Source organism: Lactuca serriola, chromosome 6 (assembly GCF_051521515.1).
Source record: "Lactuca serriola cultivar US96UC23 chromosome 6, Lser_US96UC23_V15, whole genome shotgun sequence".
Lineage (NCBI taxonomy): Eukaryota > Viridiplantae > Streptophyta > Magnoliopsida > Asterales > Asteraceae > Lactuca > Lactuca serriola.
In genome coordinates this window covers 157,697,413-157,713,515 of record NC_136413.1, presented here as the reverse complement: position 1 = coordinate 157,713,515, position 16,103 = coordinate 157,697,413, and the positions used below count along the sequence as shown (strand labels likewise).

At 39.2% G+C, this 16,103-nt stretch overlaps 1 protein-coding gene across 1 annotated transcript; it reads right to left on the bottom strand.

Annotated features, from left to right (window-relative positions):
• LOC145057162 (putative aquaporin TIP-type RB7-5A) lies at positions 1 to 1,194 on the bottom strand. The gene is made up of 3 exons (XM_079004947.1): positions 993 to 1,194; positions 640 to 890; positions 1 to 551 (listed from the first exon to the last, which is right to left on the bottom strand). Exons 1-3 carry the CDS (start codon positions 1,117 to 1,119, stop codon positions 177 to 179), a joined length of 753 nt encoding a protein of 250 aa, XP_078861073.1. The 5' UTR covers positions 1,120 to 1,194; the 3' UTR covers positions 1 to 176.
• Positions 1,195 to 16,103: the final 14,909 nt, after the last annotated feature.

Sequence of the window (16,103 nt, the reverse complement as noted above, 5' to 3'; positions counted from 1 at the left end):
TAGTTTAAGATTGTATGTATTCCGGTGTAAACAATATTATTTTACAATTCTGAAGTCTTCCCGGCCTTCCATAATTCTTGAAACGTTAATCAATAAGGATGTTACATCCTCAACCATTCAGCAAAAAACATGAAATACAAACTGAAACAAACGAAGCAAAATGGGATAGAAAAAACTTAAGCATAGTCCTCTGAGGTTGGAAGTGTCTCGTATGATCCAATGAAAACATCACCGTAGATGAATCCAGCCAACCCACCACCGATAAGTGGGCCGACCCAATAAATCCAGTTTTGTGAGAAGTCACCACTAACAACAGCCGGGCCGAATGACCGAGCGGGGTTCATTGAGCCACCACTGAAAGCTCCAGCAGCCAAAATGTTGGCTCCAACAATAAAGCCGATTGCAATGGGTGCAATGGTTCCGAGTGATCCCTTCTTAGGGTCAGCAGCGGTGGCATAAACTGTGTAGACTAGAGCAAAAGTTATGATAATCTCAAACACGACTCCTTGAATACTGCTCATCCCACTAGCAACTCCGTGGGTTGGAACGGCCTGTCAAATTCCAAATATGTAAATACAAATCCAAGGTTTTGAATCAGAAGTTGTTTTAGCACCGAAGATATGATATAAGAAAACTCACCAAGCCACCGGTGACAAATTGTAGGAGGAAACATGCAACGATGGATCCAAGAAGTTGGGCAATCCAATAAAATAGACCGGTTATGATGGTGATGTTACCACCAATAGCCAATCCGAAGGTGACAGCTGGATTCAAATGGCCTCCGGAGATGTTGGCTGCTATTGAGACCCCAACAAAGAGTGCAAATGCATGGGCTATTGCGACTGCAACTAGTCCTGCGGGGTCTAGTGCTGCATCCGCTGTGAGCTTACCTGAAAAGTTTATAAAACTCCATTATTCGTTTAATCGTTTAATCGTAATAATATTAACACATGTTTTCATTTTATATGGTTTAAGAAAGAAATGTAACATACCATAAGCAATAGCAGACCCGACACCTGCAAACACGAAAAGAAGGGTAGCAATGAACTCAGCCAAGTAAGACTTGACTGAAACTGCACTAAAAGAGTCACCGATGCTACCAATTGCCAACTTCACCATTTTTAGAGCTCTTTGAAGCTAAAAGTGAAAAGATGAGATGATTTACTTGCTAAAAGTGTGATTTGTGATTGGTTTCAATAAAGCATTATATAGTGCTTAACATCAGATTATTAAAATAATTTAAATGTTTAAGTTTTAAATATGTGGCTATATATGAAGTGTCGTATATACGTATAGAGAATTTGAGCTGGCACCGCCCTTGGGGCCAAAGATGGCTGAGCCTGGCCGTTGATTTTTGCCGCCCCACCGCCCACAGGCCTTGATCACGAAAATCTTCGTTCGTTACTAATATTGGTGACTGGGAATATTACAACTAATGTGTTACATATGGTTATAACTATTGGCTGTGTTTACCCATTTATAATTACTTGACTCATATTGATACTAATTTGATTTCATCCAATAATTTTATTTATTTTAAAACACTTTGTTTGATTTTCGACCTAGTCAGCAGTTTCCCATTTTAATGTAATATAACCCACTAAAATATACAAAGACATTATCTTATAAAACCGTCATAAGTTCTAATTTTCCATTATTTAAAATAATAATATGGGTGTACAAATTCAAATGATTGAATGGACGGGTCACGTTATACTCTAATAATTTTTGAAATATCAAAATAGCATAAAATAATAGTTTAACGAGTTTATAATTTAATTAATGACAATTATGGCACATCTTCCACTTAAAAATGGAGCCAGCAATCGAAAATTGGTTGTCATGTTTAAAGTAATGCTAACAAGATGAGTAGTATTTTAAGTTGAAAAAGATTTGGGGCTAAAAAAATCAAGTTTATCTTTTATTCTTATCATTTTTTCTTAATAAAAGTTTTCTTAATAAAAGAGTACTTTGCATGCCAAATATCTCTTTTTTGCACCTCTAACTTGACACGTGTCATTACCAGGGAATTCTTATGAGTCATTTCCCCGCCCATTCTTTGCACCATAAAGTCGAATACATCATCTCCAATAAATTAGGTCACACATTTTGAATTACCTGCAAATATACACTGATATCAATATCATTCTTATATTTATGGTCAATCTTTCATTCACCGGCTCACTTTTGTGACGCCTTCGTCACCATCATCTCTAGGAACGCTAGCGCAGGCCACAACCATTTACCCCCATGTATTCTGCTCAATGAATAATACAAACGTTCCCATATCAGACTTTGACATATTGACTTCAAGTTCCATTGTCAAGGTATCAATCATTTATCTTATTTTTGTTCTTATTGATAGGAAATCGATTCTTAAAGTGGGTTTTTAGGGTTTCGTATTATTGGAACCCTAATGCAACACTAAATTTTCAAGAAGATGCTTATGACTAGCAAATCTGCTAGTTTGCTTCATTTTTGCCCAGGTAAACCTGATCTTGATATCTTCTTTTTCTTCTTCATATTAGTTTTACATTCTAATATGTATTATATGGAATGGGTTTACATTTTAATATGTATTTATTTTCTGATGTCAAACATAATTTTAGTTGTATCCGAACTTCACAAAGAATATGAAGTAATGTAAATGTAATTTACCAATGCAATCAAGTTTAATTAAGACTTTAGATTGTTAAAATATATTTTTGTTCTTATTAACTGGTTCTATTTTTTGTTCCTTATCTATCGTAGTCGGCCTATGGAGGAAGATGGACAAGTATCTTTTTTTTATCGAACAATCCAGATTGATTAGTTCTTTTGACCCTATGGCTTTTTGTATCGAATATATGTTTTTGGGATACTCTTGAATAATGGTTTCCTGTTATTAGTCTTCGGTTCAAGTCAAGGACAAACAAAAATTATGATAAAAAGGGTTTGATTGCTTGACGTTAGACTTGTGGAGCTCATTTCCATGGAGACCATTGATAATTATGGGGTTTACACATTTGTATGGCTTAGGACCCCTCCTAGGGTCTGAAAGGGCAGCCTAAATCGACAAGAACAAACCATGCACAAGATGAGACTTTTGGGACCAAAAAGTAACATAAAACCACCCAAGAATGTGATCTAGCAGATAAGTTATCAAGGTATGAACTTTATACCTTATAATGATGGAGAAGGATGCAAAACTCCCATATCAAAGCTTGCTTCAAGCTTCCAAGCTTCACCACCACCTTCTTCTTCCTTTGGAACACACAAAAACTCATGCTAAACCTTCCAAGAGCTCAAAAGTGGCTAGGGTTTGCAAGAGAACATGAATATGCTGATGGAGGCTGGAAATGAGAAGAGAAATGAGGCTTAATGTTGCTTGAATACCACCCAAATCCTAAAATTTAGGGTTTCCTTCTTTAGCTAGTACACCCCGCGTACATAAGTGTACGCCCAGTGTACTAGGGTGCGCCCTAGTACGCACAACGTACACACATGTATGCTTGGCGTACTTGTCACACCCCTAAACCGAGGATGGCGGAAACGTACGGGGGTGGAGGACTTCATGTATAGCATCATAACAACAATTACAATAGTGATTTAAGCAAACACAACCAACATATATATATATATATATATATATATATATATATATATATATATATATATATATATAATTGAAAAAGTTACATCATTGTATGAATTACATGTTTCCAAATCAATTACAATATGTTGACAAAATGTGAAATGTTTGACACCTTAACATCTCATCCTCAAAAGCACTTAGTTACCTGTTTAGTGATTTCCTGAGAATACAAGTTTTTTGAAAAAGTGTCAAAACAAAGGTTGGTGAGTTCATAAGCATTTGTATACGGTTTATGAAAATATTTTTCTTGTAAAAGTAGTGTTTGTTCCAGAAAAATCCAATATTTTCCTTCAAATGTAAAAGTAGTCTTAAAACCCAAAGACCGAGGTGTACAAGTAATTTGTTATACTTATGATAAAATGATGCAAGTTTAACTCTACATAAACTCGTTTGATCTACATGAATTCCCCATAAATTCTATGTTTGTTAATACTTAATGTGAGCTATTATAACCATACTATGACCTAGTTGGCCTGAAAAGACGTTCTTCAGGCGTCGGAACTGTTATGACATTTGTCACCACAGACCTGCCGGTCTAGCTGTTGCAAGCAGCTCAGGTGTGGGTTTGTCAATCCCAATATAGATCTATACACAACTATCATGCTCTCCCTCCAGGAGACTCTGGTTACAATACATGACTTATTGGTAAAGTGAAGCGAATGTCTCACAAACGTCATCAACGAATTCACGTGTAATGTAATGGAAAATTCCTGTTTGTATGAATGTACCCTTTTTGTATGAGTGTGTTATGTGATGTACCATAAACTATACCTATTACAGTTTATTAAAACAAGGGTAAAAGTGGTAATGTATATAAACTATACTTAACGTAGTTTATTCAAATGTTTGTATGTAATAGATATACTTTGGTTATAATAAATTGTTATTTCTATGCTTTGTCTAGAAAACTTCATTTGTTAACTGATGTATGTCTACATACTAAGACAATAATGTCATATATTGCAATAACATATAATCACATAAAGATATACACCTTGTTCAACATGTTACAAGGTGAAATGAAATTGATAGTATTTTTCTGTTGATAACATTTTCTATCCCTGCTCTATGAAATTTGTAGAAAAATCATCAAAGGCCCAAATCAGAATCCAAAAATTCTGAGAGTTTGGAAAATGAGTCTAGTTTCTCCATAATTTTTCTCATGATTTTTAATGACCTCTAACTTGTGTGAACAAGTCCATAATCACAGACTGGTCCGAATTGATGATTGAAATGATAGGCAGTTTTGTAAAAATCACCATAAATTGTAGAAAAATCGTATGGAGATGTGCAAGTAGTCATTTTAAATCTATGAACTTGAACTATATGCATCTAATATAGTTTTGAAAACTAAAATGTTTAAGTTGTCCAAAACAGTCCGTGAATGGAGTCAAACTTTTCTGATGAAAGCTGTTAGAAAAGTTTGATTATGTTCTTGGTGTTTTAACTTGTATTCCCTCCCCTAAAAACTTAAGAAAACATGAAAATGTAGGGGTATGAACTCACCTTGAGTGATTTCAGTGGTTTAATCTTGAAGAAGAAAAGTGTTTAACTCAAGACACTTGAAGGATTGCTTTGAAGATTCAAGAATCGAACACAATAATGATGGAGTTTGTGTAAGCCATCAATGATTTGAGTAGAATGAAGTGTAATTATCACAAGGAGGATAAATTATACTTACCAAGTGAAGGAGAAAAGTTGTGACAACCCAAAAATTTCCATCAGTTTTAATGTCGAAATTAAGTACGTCAAAAATTAGCCAAATTGATCTCAAAATATTTTTGACCGGATTTAAACCCGTTGGAATATTTTAAATAATATTCGTCAAGCGAACCAAAATTAAGGAGGTATAATTTTAAAAATTTGCCGTGTTTAACGGTGGTCGTGAAAAACCCTGTTCGCGGTTGGTGTCAGGTGGACCCCCAACCAGGCCATAAACTTCACCCTATATAAGGGTTGAGTGGGTTTTATTCCAACCCTTTTCACACCTTAGGAGTTTCTCTCTCTACTTTCTCTCTCTACAAATCGGGTTTTGGTCAAAAATCGCCCCTTCGAGCTTCAAAACGGTAAGTTAACCTTCCTAGCTTGTTGTTTAGCTTATCACACTTTCAAATTCGTGGCTTAAACATCCAAAAGCCCCAAGAACAAGAGTTTACGGTCTTGGGAGCATCCCAAAACCGTAAACACCTTGAAAGAGGGTCTTGGTGCCCAAAAACCCCTCCAAACCACTTCTAATGCTTAGCAATGACTTAGGGGCTTACATGAAAGGACTTAGAACACCAAAATCTTAACATATGGGGAGTAAACATGAGTTTACGGTCTAAGAACATTCTTGGACTGTAAACCATCTTCAAGGACCATAAACACCTTTTTGGGTGTTAAACTACCCCTCAAACACCTCCAAAAGCTTCCATGAGTACCTAGAGTCTTGTAATCCTTCATTTGATGCACCAAAACACATGATTCATGGACTAAAATGAGTTTACTGCTGTAAACTCATGTAATTAAGGTAGTAAACTCACCAAGAACACCTTCATAGACCATAAACACCTTTCCAAGGTATTTAAGTGCCTTTAACACCTTCCTATGCTCATATAAGTGACTAGAACCTTGCCTACATAGCCTAGAACCACCAAACCACAAAAGGAATGGGCTAACATGAGTTTACGACCGTAAACTCATGTGTTTATGGCCGTAAACTCCTCAAGGAGTGGTGAATGGACTGTAAACTCCCTATTGTGTCCATTTTGAGCCCCAATCACTTCCTTAGCCCTTGATTCGACTCTAGCATGATTCTATGAGTGAGTTAACACCTTTAAACATCCCATGACACCACTACCATGAGTTTACCGCCGTAAACTCATGGGGGAAGTGGTCTTGAAACCGTAAACACCCATAAGGGCCATCATTTGAAGAGTAAACTTCAATGTGAGTCCATACACACCTTCTATGCAACCCTTGATACTTCTAGCACTTATAGCAAAGTGTTTTTATGTAGTAAGACATCCTTAATTGCTTAATTAGTTATTAAATGACTAATTAGATACTTAAATGTATCATTACATGTTAAATAGGATTCGCGTGTGTGGTCAAGTCCTCACTTGACACTTAGCATCCTATACCGTCCATTCATCCGAAACGCCAACGTCAGGTGAGTTCATACCCCCTGAACTAACCTTTTAAATGTTTTTACATGCTTTTATGGGGGGGGGGGGGAATACAAGTTAAAACATGCTAGTCATCATATCAATCATATGTGATTAATAACCCGCATGCACAAGGATTTATCACACATTCAGTAGTTTTACCAAGTATAATACTATAGATGGTTTTCCAAAATGTCTTTACTTGTTTAAATCTTTTCTCAAATTGTCTCTCGTGCTGTATGTTTTAATTCTAAACCAGTTACAACAGTGTTTTAAACAAAGGTTTTCTTTACTTATATTGTGTTATCAAATTATATTCAAAACGTGTTTATGAATGGTTTTCAAAGCTTGTTTTACATAAAGATATCAAGTCGTAAATTCTTATTTTTAAGGGTTTTCCAAAGGTTTTACCAAAGTTTTCTTCTATACTTCTATGCTTCTACTTCGTTAAATGCATGCCTGTACTAGTATAGTTATATAAATAATGTTAAAAAGACTTAGGAAGGCTAGTTCGCCCTATTTCCTTTTCCTCATTGGGATGTGGTCTGGTGGGTATCGGATATCCGTACGAAGGTCGTTTAAACATTAGTTATATATCATGTATACACGTATAGACATAAAGGTTTACATCGACCAGTTCATTTCCCCTGGGTAGCAAGGGCATCCTTCCATTCATCATTCATAGATCAGAGACACTAGTAACTATTATAGGAATAGTTAGGAGGTTTTATTCACTCTTTCTAGTATGAGAATACCAAATGATTCATTTCATTTGCGAGTCTATATCATTTCTCTAGCGCCTCTAATAGAATTCAGAATACGAGATGCATCTTCAAGACACGGATCTCCCCGTCGTCAAGTTGGTAACCAGAGTCTCCTGGAGGGAGAGTGGACATTGTGTGTATAGATCTATACGAGATTGACACTCCCGCACCCTGACTGCTAGCTACAGTCCACGGCCTACCAAGCCAAGGGGTGAAAAATGTCACATTCATTCCGACGCTTTGTGACAACCCAAGGTGTCCCGTTACATTTCCCCGTTACCGTTAACAGAATATTCCAGTATATAAAAGTTCCGTTAATTGGAGGTCGTCAATTTAATAAACATTTCATTTGTTTACATTTAATATGTCGTTAAGTCGTGATAAAAGGAAATAAAAACATAACACACATTTCCATTTAATTGGAAAAACTTAGTTTTTATTATTACGACCACTAAATCGGGTGCGACCAAAAGCCCCGTACAACGGCAGTATTGGATAGAATTCCACTGAGCTCCAACTCCCACCCATATATATAAGGGAGTAAACTCCATTTGGAGCTTTTCCACCCTCTCTTTCTATACTCTCTCTCTAGACTCGTTTTCGCCCCGAATCCGCAAACAAACGCTTCCAAATTGTAAGTCCGCTTATCCTAGCTTGTTCTAAACATTATGATTCGTGTTTATAGCCCAAAAATCAGACTTAGAAGCTGTTGAAAAGGAGTTTACGGCCTAAGCTCCTCCTTAGGCCATAAACACCTTAAAAGAGGCCAAAATGACCCCAAAATGTCCCTAAAAGCTTGGAAATAAATTGGGGATTTAGCCTAGGAGTATTTAAACATTAAATCACAAGAATTTAGGGTGTAAAATGGAGTTTACGGCCCAGGCATATGCCAAGGCTGTAAACACCCCTTAAACATGTCAAAATGCCCCAAAAACACTCCTAAAACAGCCTTGGACCTCATACATAAATTAGGGGCTTATTCTCTTGGGTTTAGATCATTTAAACATAAGGATTTGGAGGATTAAAAGGAGTTTACGGCCCAGACATGTGTCAAGGCCGTAAACTCCCCAAACCAAGCCAAAAATGTGGTTTTTGCCCCCCAAATGGCCTTAGACTATTTTTATAAAATGCTAGGAATGATTTAGGGGCTTGAAACTTCATTATACTCAAGGAATGAGAGTTTACGGCCGTAAACTCCCTTAGGAGTTGTTCCTGGGCTGTAAACTCCATTAAAATGCCCTTAGGAGCCTTAAACCCACTCATGCCTTTTTGGAATTGGACTTAGAAAAATCCCACTAACAAGATTAAGCTTTCAAACACACTAGAACCCTTCACCATGAGTTTATGGCCGTAAACTCATGGTGAGATGTCCCTGGGCCGTAAACATAGCTTTAAGGGTTTACTCTCGGAGAGTAAACTCCATTCCAAAGCCATACACACCTTTAGACGTTACCCGGGACCCCCAAACACTTAACCAAAGTGTTTTCCACTCCTTTGAGTGCGTATACGTGTTTAATTAGTATTAAATATACTAATTGTATGTGAACATATGTTATCATATGTTAAATAGGTCATTGAGTGTGTTCGAGTCCTTACGTGACACTGAACGCCCAAACGGCACCTTCGTCGGACCTACTTACACCAGGTGAGTTCATACCCCTAAATGAACCTTTTAAATGTTTTTACATATTTTATGGGGGGGGGGGGGGGGGGGGAATACAAGTCAAACATGCCAGTTATCATATCAATCACATGTGATTGATAACCCCCATGCACAAGATTTTACCACAATGTACACTGTTTTACCGAGTAAGATACTATGATGACTTTCAAAAAGGTTTTCAAACTGTTTCAAACTTTTACTTATACTGTTTTATTCAAAATCATTTCAAACCGATTTAGAAAGGTTCCAAGGATTTCTAAAGGTTTTCACACTGATTTTACCAAAGAATACAAAATGCGATTTTCCTAAATATAAAGGTTTTCCAAGGTTTTCATCAAATTTCTCTTTCACGTCGAATACTTATACTTGATAGTTACCGCTGCTTCGCTTTCACTTATTGTAAACTCCTACTTGATAACGCTTTCACTTCCTGATACGCTTATACCTATTATTGTCTCTATTTCACTTATACTTGTAGCCACTTATACCTGATAGACGCTCTTACTTCACTTAATGTCGTCTCTACTTCGTGATACGCTTATACTTGTTCGACACTCCTACTTCACTTGCGACCGCTCCTACTTCACTTTTTCGACACTCCTACTTCTTTTGCGACCACTCCTACTTCACTTGTTAGACACTCTTACTTCAAAAGAATCACTTCTACTTGATACACACTCAATCGTAGTTAGATGTATGTATGTGCTTATATAGGTACATATAAGTAATGATTGAAAGACCTAGGAAGGCTCGTCCTCCCTATTTCCTTTTCTTCGTTGAGATGTGGTCTGGTGGGATCGGATGGCCGTCCGAAGGTCGTTTGATTCATTAGTTATATATTATGTATATGAGTATGGACATACAGGAATTCTCTAGTCAGTTCAGTTAAGAGTCTCTACCTCTAGTCTACACTTACATTAGAAACACACTACCCACTATTAGGAAGTCTCTACCTCTAGTTCAGCACTTACACACTACCCACTATTTGACAGTCTCTACCCACTATTTGGGATGCATCTTCAGGACATGGCCTTCTCCGTCATCTAGTTGGTAACCAGAATCTCCTGTAGGGAGAGCGGACATTGTGTGTATAGATCTGTACGGGATTGACACCCCCGCACCCAGACTGCTAGCTACAGTCCCGGCCTACCAAGCCAACGGGTGACAAATGTCATATTTTAGACGCTTGTAGGGCATCTGGTACTCTAGTCAGTATGGTTACGAGTATCCCGGGTTACCTTATATTTCTTTGGCCTTAAGGTAACGATATTTCACCGACAATTTACACTGTATGCTGGTAATTCATTTTCAGAGTCACACTGTTTTGACCTTACAAGACGTATCTTTCATTTGATACTGTCTGGGGTCTGTTTTCACTGTTTCGACCTTACAAGACGTATCTTTCAATTGATACTGTCTGGGGTCTGTTTTCTCTGTTTTGACCTTACAAGACGTATCTTTCAATTGATACTGTCTGGGGTCGGTTTTTCACTGTTTTAGACCTTACCAGCTGTACCTTTCATTTGGTACCTTCTGGGGTCTGTGTCTCCACTTGTTAGACTGAACCAGGCGTGTCGTTCATTCGATACTTTCCTGGAGTCTATGAATTCCTTGCCTTAGTCAGCAGTCCTCACTGCTGAGGCATATAATATTCTCTGGTGTCTTTTGCTTTCTTTAATAATCAAATTCAGCATTTTGATAATGATAGCAATTAAGGGATAACTACTTTTTACCACATAACACTGACTAGTCTTGGTAGAAGGCTGCTTTATTAAAGAAAATATAAGATTTTCTAGAAAGAACTCTAATACACAGTAAACACTTAAAGCTACTACTTTATAAAGTTATTTGGATTTATGTCACTAAATACTTATGAACTCACCAACATTTGTAAAAATGCTGATACTCGCTTTTCAAATAACTTGTATTCTCAGGTTAGCATTAGATAGGTACATCCCCGGAGCTGTTGATGAAGACGGCTTAGTACCTTGCTGTACTTATTATATTTGTTTGTATACTTTGAATTATTGTAATGTAACCATGTAAAATTATTACTATTAATGCAATGTTTTGTTGTACTTTGATTACTATAATGCATGTGTTGTGATACTTGACATGACGTCATCCACCCCAGAACGTTTCCGCCATTCCGGTTTTGGGGTGTGACAGATTGGTATCAGAGCATTGTTTATAGTGAGCTAAGTATATCAATTCATAAAAGATATACAACCTATAAACACAAAGGGATAAAACACTCTGACCATGAATTATACTTTAAAATATAACCATATTTTACCAAAGTATAATAACATCCAGAATCTAAACACTTGAACAAAAGTATCACAAGAAGAACAATAATAAAAGTCTTCGGATGTTGAGCACTACAGTCAAACCTGGGCAGTTATGTAATCGTAAGCTGGAATAAATGTAACCTGATCAACTACATTTATTCGAGATGCGATGAACGTGTTCTTGGGAGTGATAGTGGTGTTGCAACAGGTCTGAAACTTACCAACTAGGAATGCTAGAGCCAAACATAAAGTTAAAATACTATAGGAGTATTTTAGAACACTAAAAGATCCACACTAATCCCAAAATTCATACTCAGAAGATAAGAAACAAACAAGAATTAAAATACCATAAGGGTATTTTAGGAAACATAAACAACCTTGCGTGAATAACTAAAAAGATCCTTATTGACATAGCTACGACTACAGAGGGTGTACTCCTAAGGTTATATATAATAAGGATCCCATAGGCTAAGAATGTGTGGTTTCGCTCTACTTCCTTTTCCTCGTTGGGATGTGGATATAGAGTAGTATCACATATTCGAAGGCCTATCGGATCTAAGTTATATATGATTTGTATACCCTGTGTAATCGTAGTAGGACTCGATATGGATCATACAAATGTTAATAATCTCTTAGGATTCTTTAGACATTTCCAATTCTCGCACGAACCCTGTAGAAAACCCTATCCACTTCAGTGCTTAACAGAAGAGTTGAATTCGACCCCGAAGAAGTTCATTGAGAAGATTTCCAATTCGGAAATAAATGAACTGGGTCGTGACTATTGAATGCACCAAGTGCCCATATTCTTTTAGGGACGTCGGTGAGAAAATTCGCCTAAGCTTCCGAGATTCCCAGTCATCCACCATGAAGTGATGACACCCCGAGTCGGAATCAGAAGAAAGGCGGAGTAGAAATTCAATATGTCCATACGAGAAGAGAACCCTAGGAAACTACCCGAAGGAAACCAACGCCGATTCCAGTCAAAGATACGAGGCAGACCGAGGGAGCCAGTGCATGGAACCCGGGAATTGTCTTTTCCTCGTGTTCGTCATGCTAATACACCCATAAAATAATACAATTTAGTGAGTTAGTGGTTACACTACTCACGCTATGTGTTAGGTAAAATCTTCGTTTCCCATTGCCAGATACATGATTAGGGCGGATCCCCGCATCTCTATTGAGAGAATTTAGTCATTTGCCCTTGTGAGCCTCTCTTTCTGCAGTTTTGTTCCGAACTGTTCTCAAATCTCTCCACGCAGGAGAGTGAAACCCTTCCCAGTATAAAGGTAACTTAGTAGGAATGACTCGCATCTTATGGCCTTTTTCCGATACTCATACACCCACTTTGATTACCAGGACTACATCATAGGGATGTAGGTCGACACTCAGACGACCAGTACCCAAGGCACAGGAAAAATTTATGCCTAATACGTTCAGGACAGAAATGTCCAGGGTTAACCATCATCTCTCATTACCTTGTATTCCTTTCCGTGTAGGAAAACCATGCCACTGAAGAAGCGTAACAATTCCACAAGCAAGAAACCTGCTCTCTTATTCGATGAAGTTACGTTCCAAGCTGCAGTCTCAGCAGCCGTAGCAGCTGTCATGGCTCACCTGAATGCTAACACCGCCAATGTTTGCAAGGGCCCTGTCGGGATTTCCAATCCTGGCGATGGACAGCAACAACCAACACTTTCATACCCAGTCACCCAAGAACCTTCACCAAACCCACTAAAGAGAAAACTCAAGACTGGGGAGGGAAGTACCTCGGCTCAAGGACCTTCTGAAAGGCGACGAGCTGAGGCAGTCTATACCCCTGTCAATCCTTCCCTCCTGACCTCAAGAAGACCATACCTAGGAGACCTTCCCCACTGCAGCAAGTGCAGGTACCATCATCATGGTGCCTGCCGAGAACTCTTATGTGCTAGGTGCAACATGAAGGGGCATACTGCTCGTGTATGCAGAACTCCGGTGGAGCGTATTGCATCGATCACTAATGCGGCGACCAATCCCGTTTGTCACCTATGTGGTGAAATGGGACATTTCAAGAAGGATTGCCCACCTGAAGGAAACAACAAAGACACAGGAGGAGCCTAACTCTACTGCTTAGAGAGAAGCATCAAGGAACTCGTTAGATTTTGGTACGTCTCTTGATCTCGGATAACTAAACTAAAAACAATAAAAGATTAATTCAAAATTTAAATTCTTCCCAATAAGGCGAAAGTCGCAGCACTGTTATAAAATTTAAAAATTCATTAGGTAAAACTATAATGGCTAAACATATACGTTACGGCCATGTATATTTAAGATAGACAGACCTAGAGTGAGCGAATGCCGCCTCATTTCCTGTTCCTCGTTTGGTTGTGGATTTAGGGCGGGGTCGCTCAGTCAACAGTCCTCCCCACCTTAAATATACATGACTAGTATATGTGAGGCGATTATAGAAATGCCTTGTGAGAATTCATTCATGAAAAGATACTCTATTCGGAAACACTTAGAACTCTCTATAGTTCCGCGTCGACTCTATCGGTCCAAGTATCCGCGGTAGTGATGCATAGGACAAAACTTGAGACGCCTAGAACTTGTGTGCCTGTTCGGCACATGACTCTATCGATCTTCATTATATATCATGTCGGAGTGCGCCAACTTCGACGACTCTATTGATTATGGTTCGACTTCGTTCAACCATGTGTTCATCATTAGTGTTGTGTAAAAGAACTTTCTCCGTAGCCATGTCGGCAAATGAAGGTTCATCAGAACCTAAACATAACACAAATAACCAAACCTAATGCGATCCGTGAATCGTCCCTCTCATCTCAAACCTGCCGAAGTACCCAAGAGAGGGTACCGTACGCTGTTGACCGACCCCTCGTAGCCAGATGGACACCGAAGTGAACGACACTGCAGGCATTCCAGAAGACGATAACCACCCGAAGCATACCCAGTAGATTCCCTAGAAAGACCCTTCATCCTATTCCCTAAAATAGGAGCTTGAGTCAAGAGAATCGCTATGAGTTAAGCTATTAAAGTTCCGAGTGATGAGACTCTATACTCACTAGATTTGACCTAGACCGAGGAAACTCAGAACCTTCGGAAGAGTAGTTGCAGTAGATGTTCGCACTACTCAGGCACATCGTCCACCCTGTTATAGACAAATAGTGCCTATCATCCTCCACCCCCTCGCATGGAGGAATTCATCGTCGCCTTGTAGACGATAGACTACATTCTCCGGAGTGAACACTAGGATACCGAGAACCACAGGATAACCTTCGCAGCCAAGAATACTTGGTCAAGTGCGAAAGTAGTTGCATTAAGCCTCATGACCCATATCCCGAAGAGATTATAGACTTGACACCAGCCTTGGTGTTAGTCGAGGGATTATGCAGGAGCATGCACTTTCTACGCTGGAATAAACCAGAGCCTTGGAGAATCCTTGGACTATTAGGTGTTCCACAAATACTACCTCACGCGGAGATAGTAGAACCACCTCCCAAGATAGTCCATCACTTGTCTAGTGAAACCCTATCTCCTCAACCCTCAGGGTTTCCGTATCTCAAGACTTCTTGGTGCAGGCCAACAGTCCACCTGGTCCACCCTCCGAGTCTAGCCATATACCTTGAGTCTACAGTGTGATTGGTCCGCCCGCACCGGGCCATCAATCCACCTGGTCCACTCTCCGAATCTAACCACATACATCGAGTCTGCAGTGTGATTGGTCCGCCCACACCGGGCCTTCAATCCATATGGTCCACTCTCTGAGTCTACAGTATGACTGGTCCACCCACACCGGGCCTTCAGTCGGCCTGGTCCACTCTCCGAGCCTCGGCACGTCTGGTCCGCCCTCTTGGGGCCTACAACCTATCCGGACCGCTCGCTGGGCCTTCGGGCCAACCGGTCGGCCCTGGGTATCTTGGCCTACAGCACAAAGCAGGACCCGCCTCAACCCAACTCCAGTCCAAACAAGCATGTGCACATATACATACAATCATATAGCAATTCACAGTCAACAAGCAGATCAAACAGATCACATAACATATCATCATCCTAACCAGGTTACTGACCTAACCGGTCAGTAGCATAGCATCACCCTATCTCTCAGGATACCGATCTCAATCAGGTCTCTAACATATACCATCCTAGCTACCAGGATGCAAACATAGCAAGGTAACAACATAACAACAACTACCCGGATCTCAATCCGATAAGGGTCGGCCTTGGTGCCGTAGACCCTGTTGATATATTGAGGATAACTCACCTCGCGAATGCCGATACTCTGAACTGAAGAAGCAGACTCTCGAATCACCAACTCACCGCAAATCCCGAACTAACCATCATAACAAAATAAACATTAGGCCAAGCATACATCCACTTATCGGGCTAAGGCCAAAGTCCAAATCTTATACAAAGTCCAATAATAGCCTAATTTACCAAATTGGGCCCACCTCACCAAATGGGTCTAGATCCAATGTCTATAACAATAATTGGGCCCAAAATACTCTATCCATAAATTCCCAGACTTGGCCCAATAACCAACTGCTCACCAACGGCCCAAACTCAAAGGCCCAAAAAGAAAGTCCAACAGGGGGAGTACGCTGGGCGTACCAT

Bases quoted from the DNA above. Each gene is read 5' to 3' on its own strand.
- LOC145057162 (XM_079004947.1), bottom strand. From the start codon at position 1,119: ATGGTGAAGTTGGCAATTGGTAGCATCGGTGACTCTTTTAGTGCAGTT. The intron at 891-992 runs GTATGTTACATT...TAAACTTTTCAG, and splicing joins CGGGTCTGCTATTGCTTATG to GTAAGCTCACAGCGGATGCA. The intron at 552-639 runs GTGAGTTTTCTT...GGAATTTGACAG, and splicing joins AATTTGTCACCGGTGGCTTG to GCCGTTCCAACCCACGGAGT.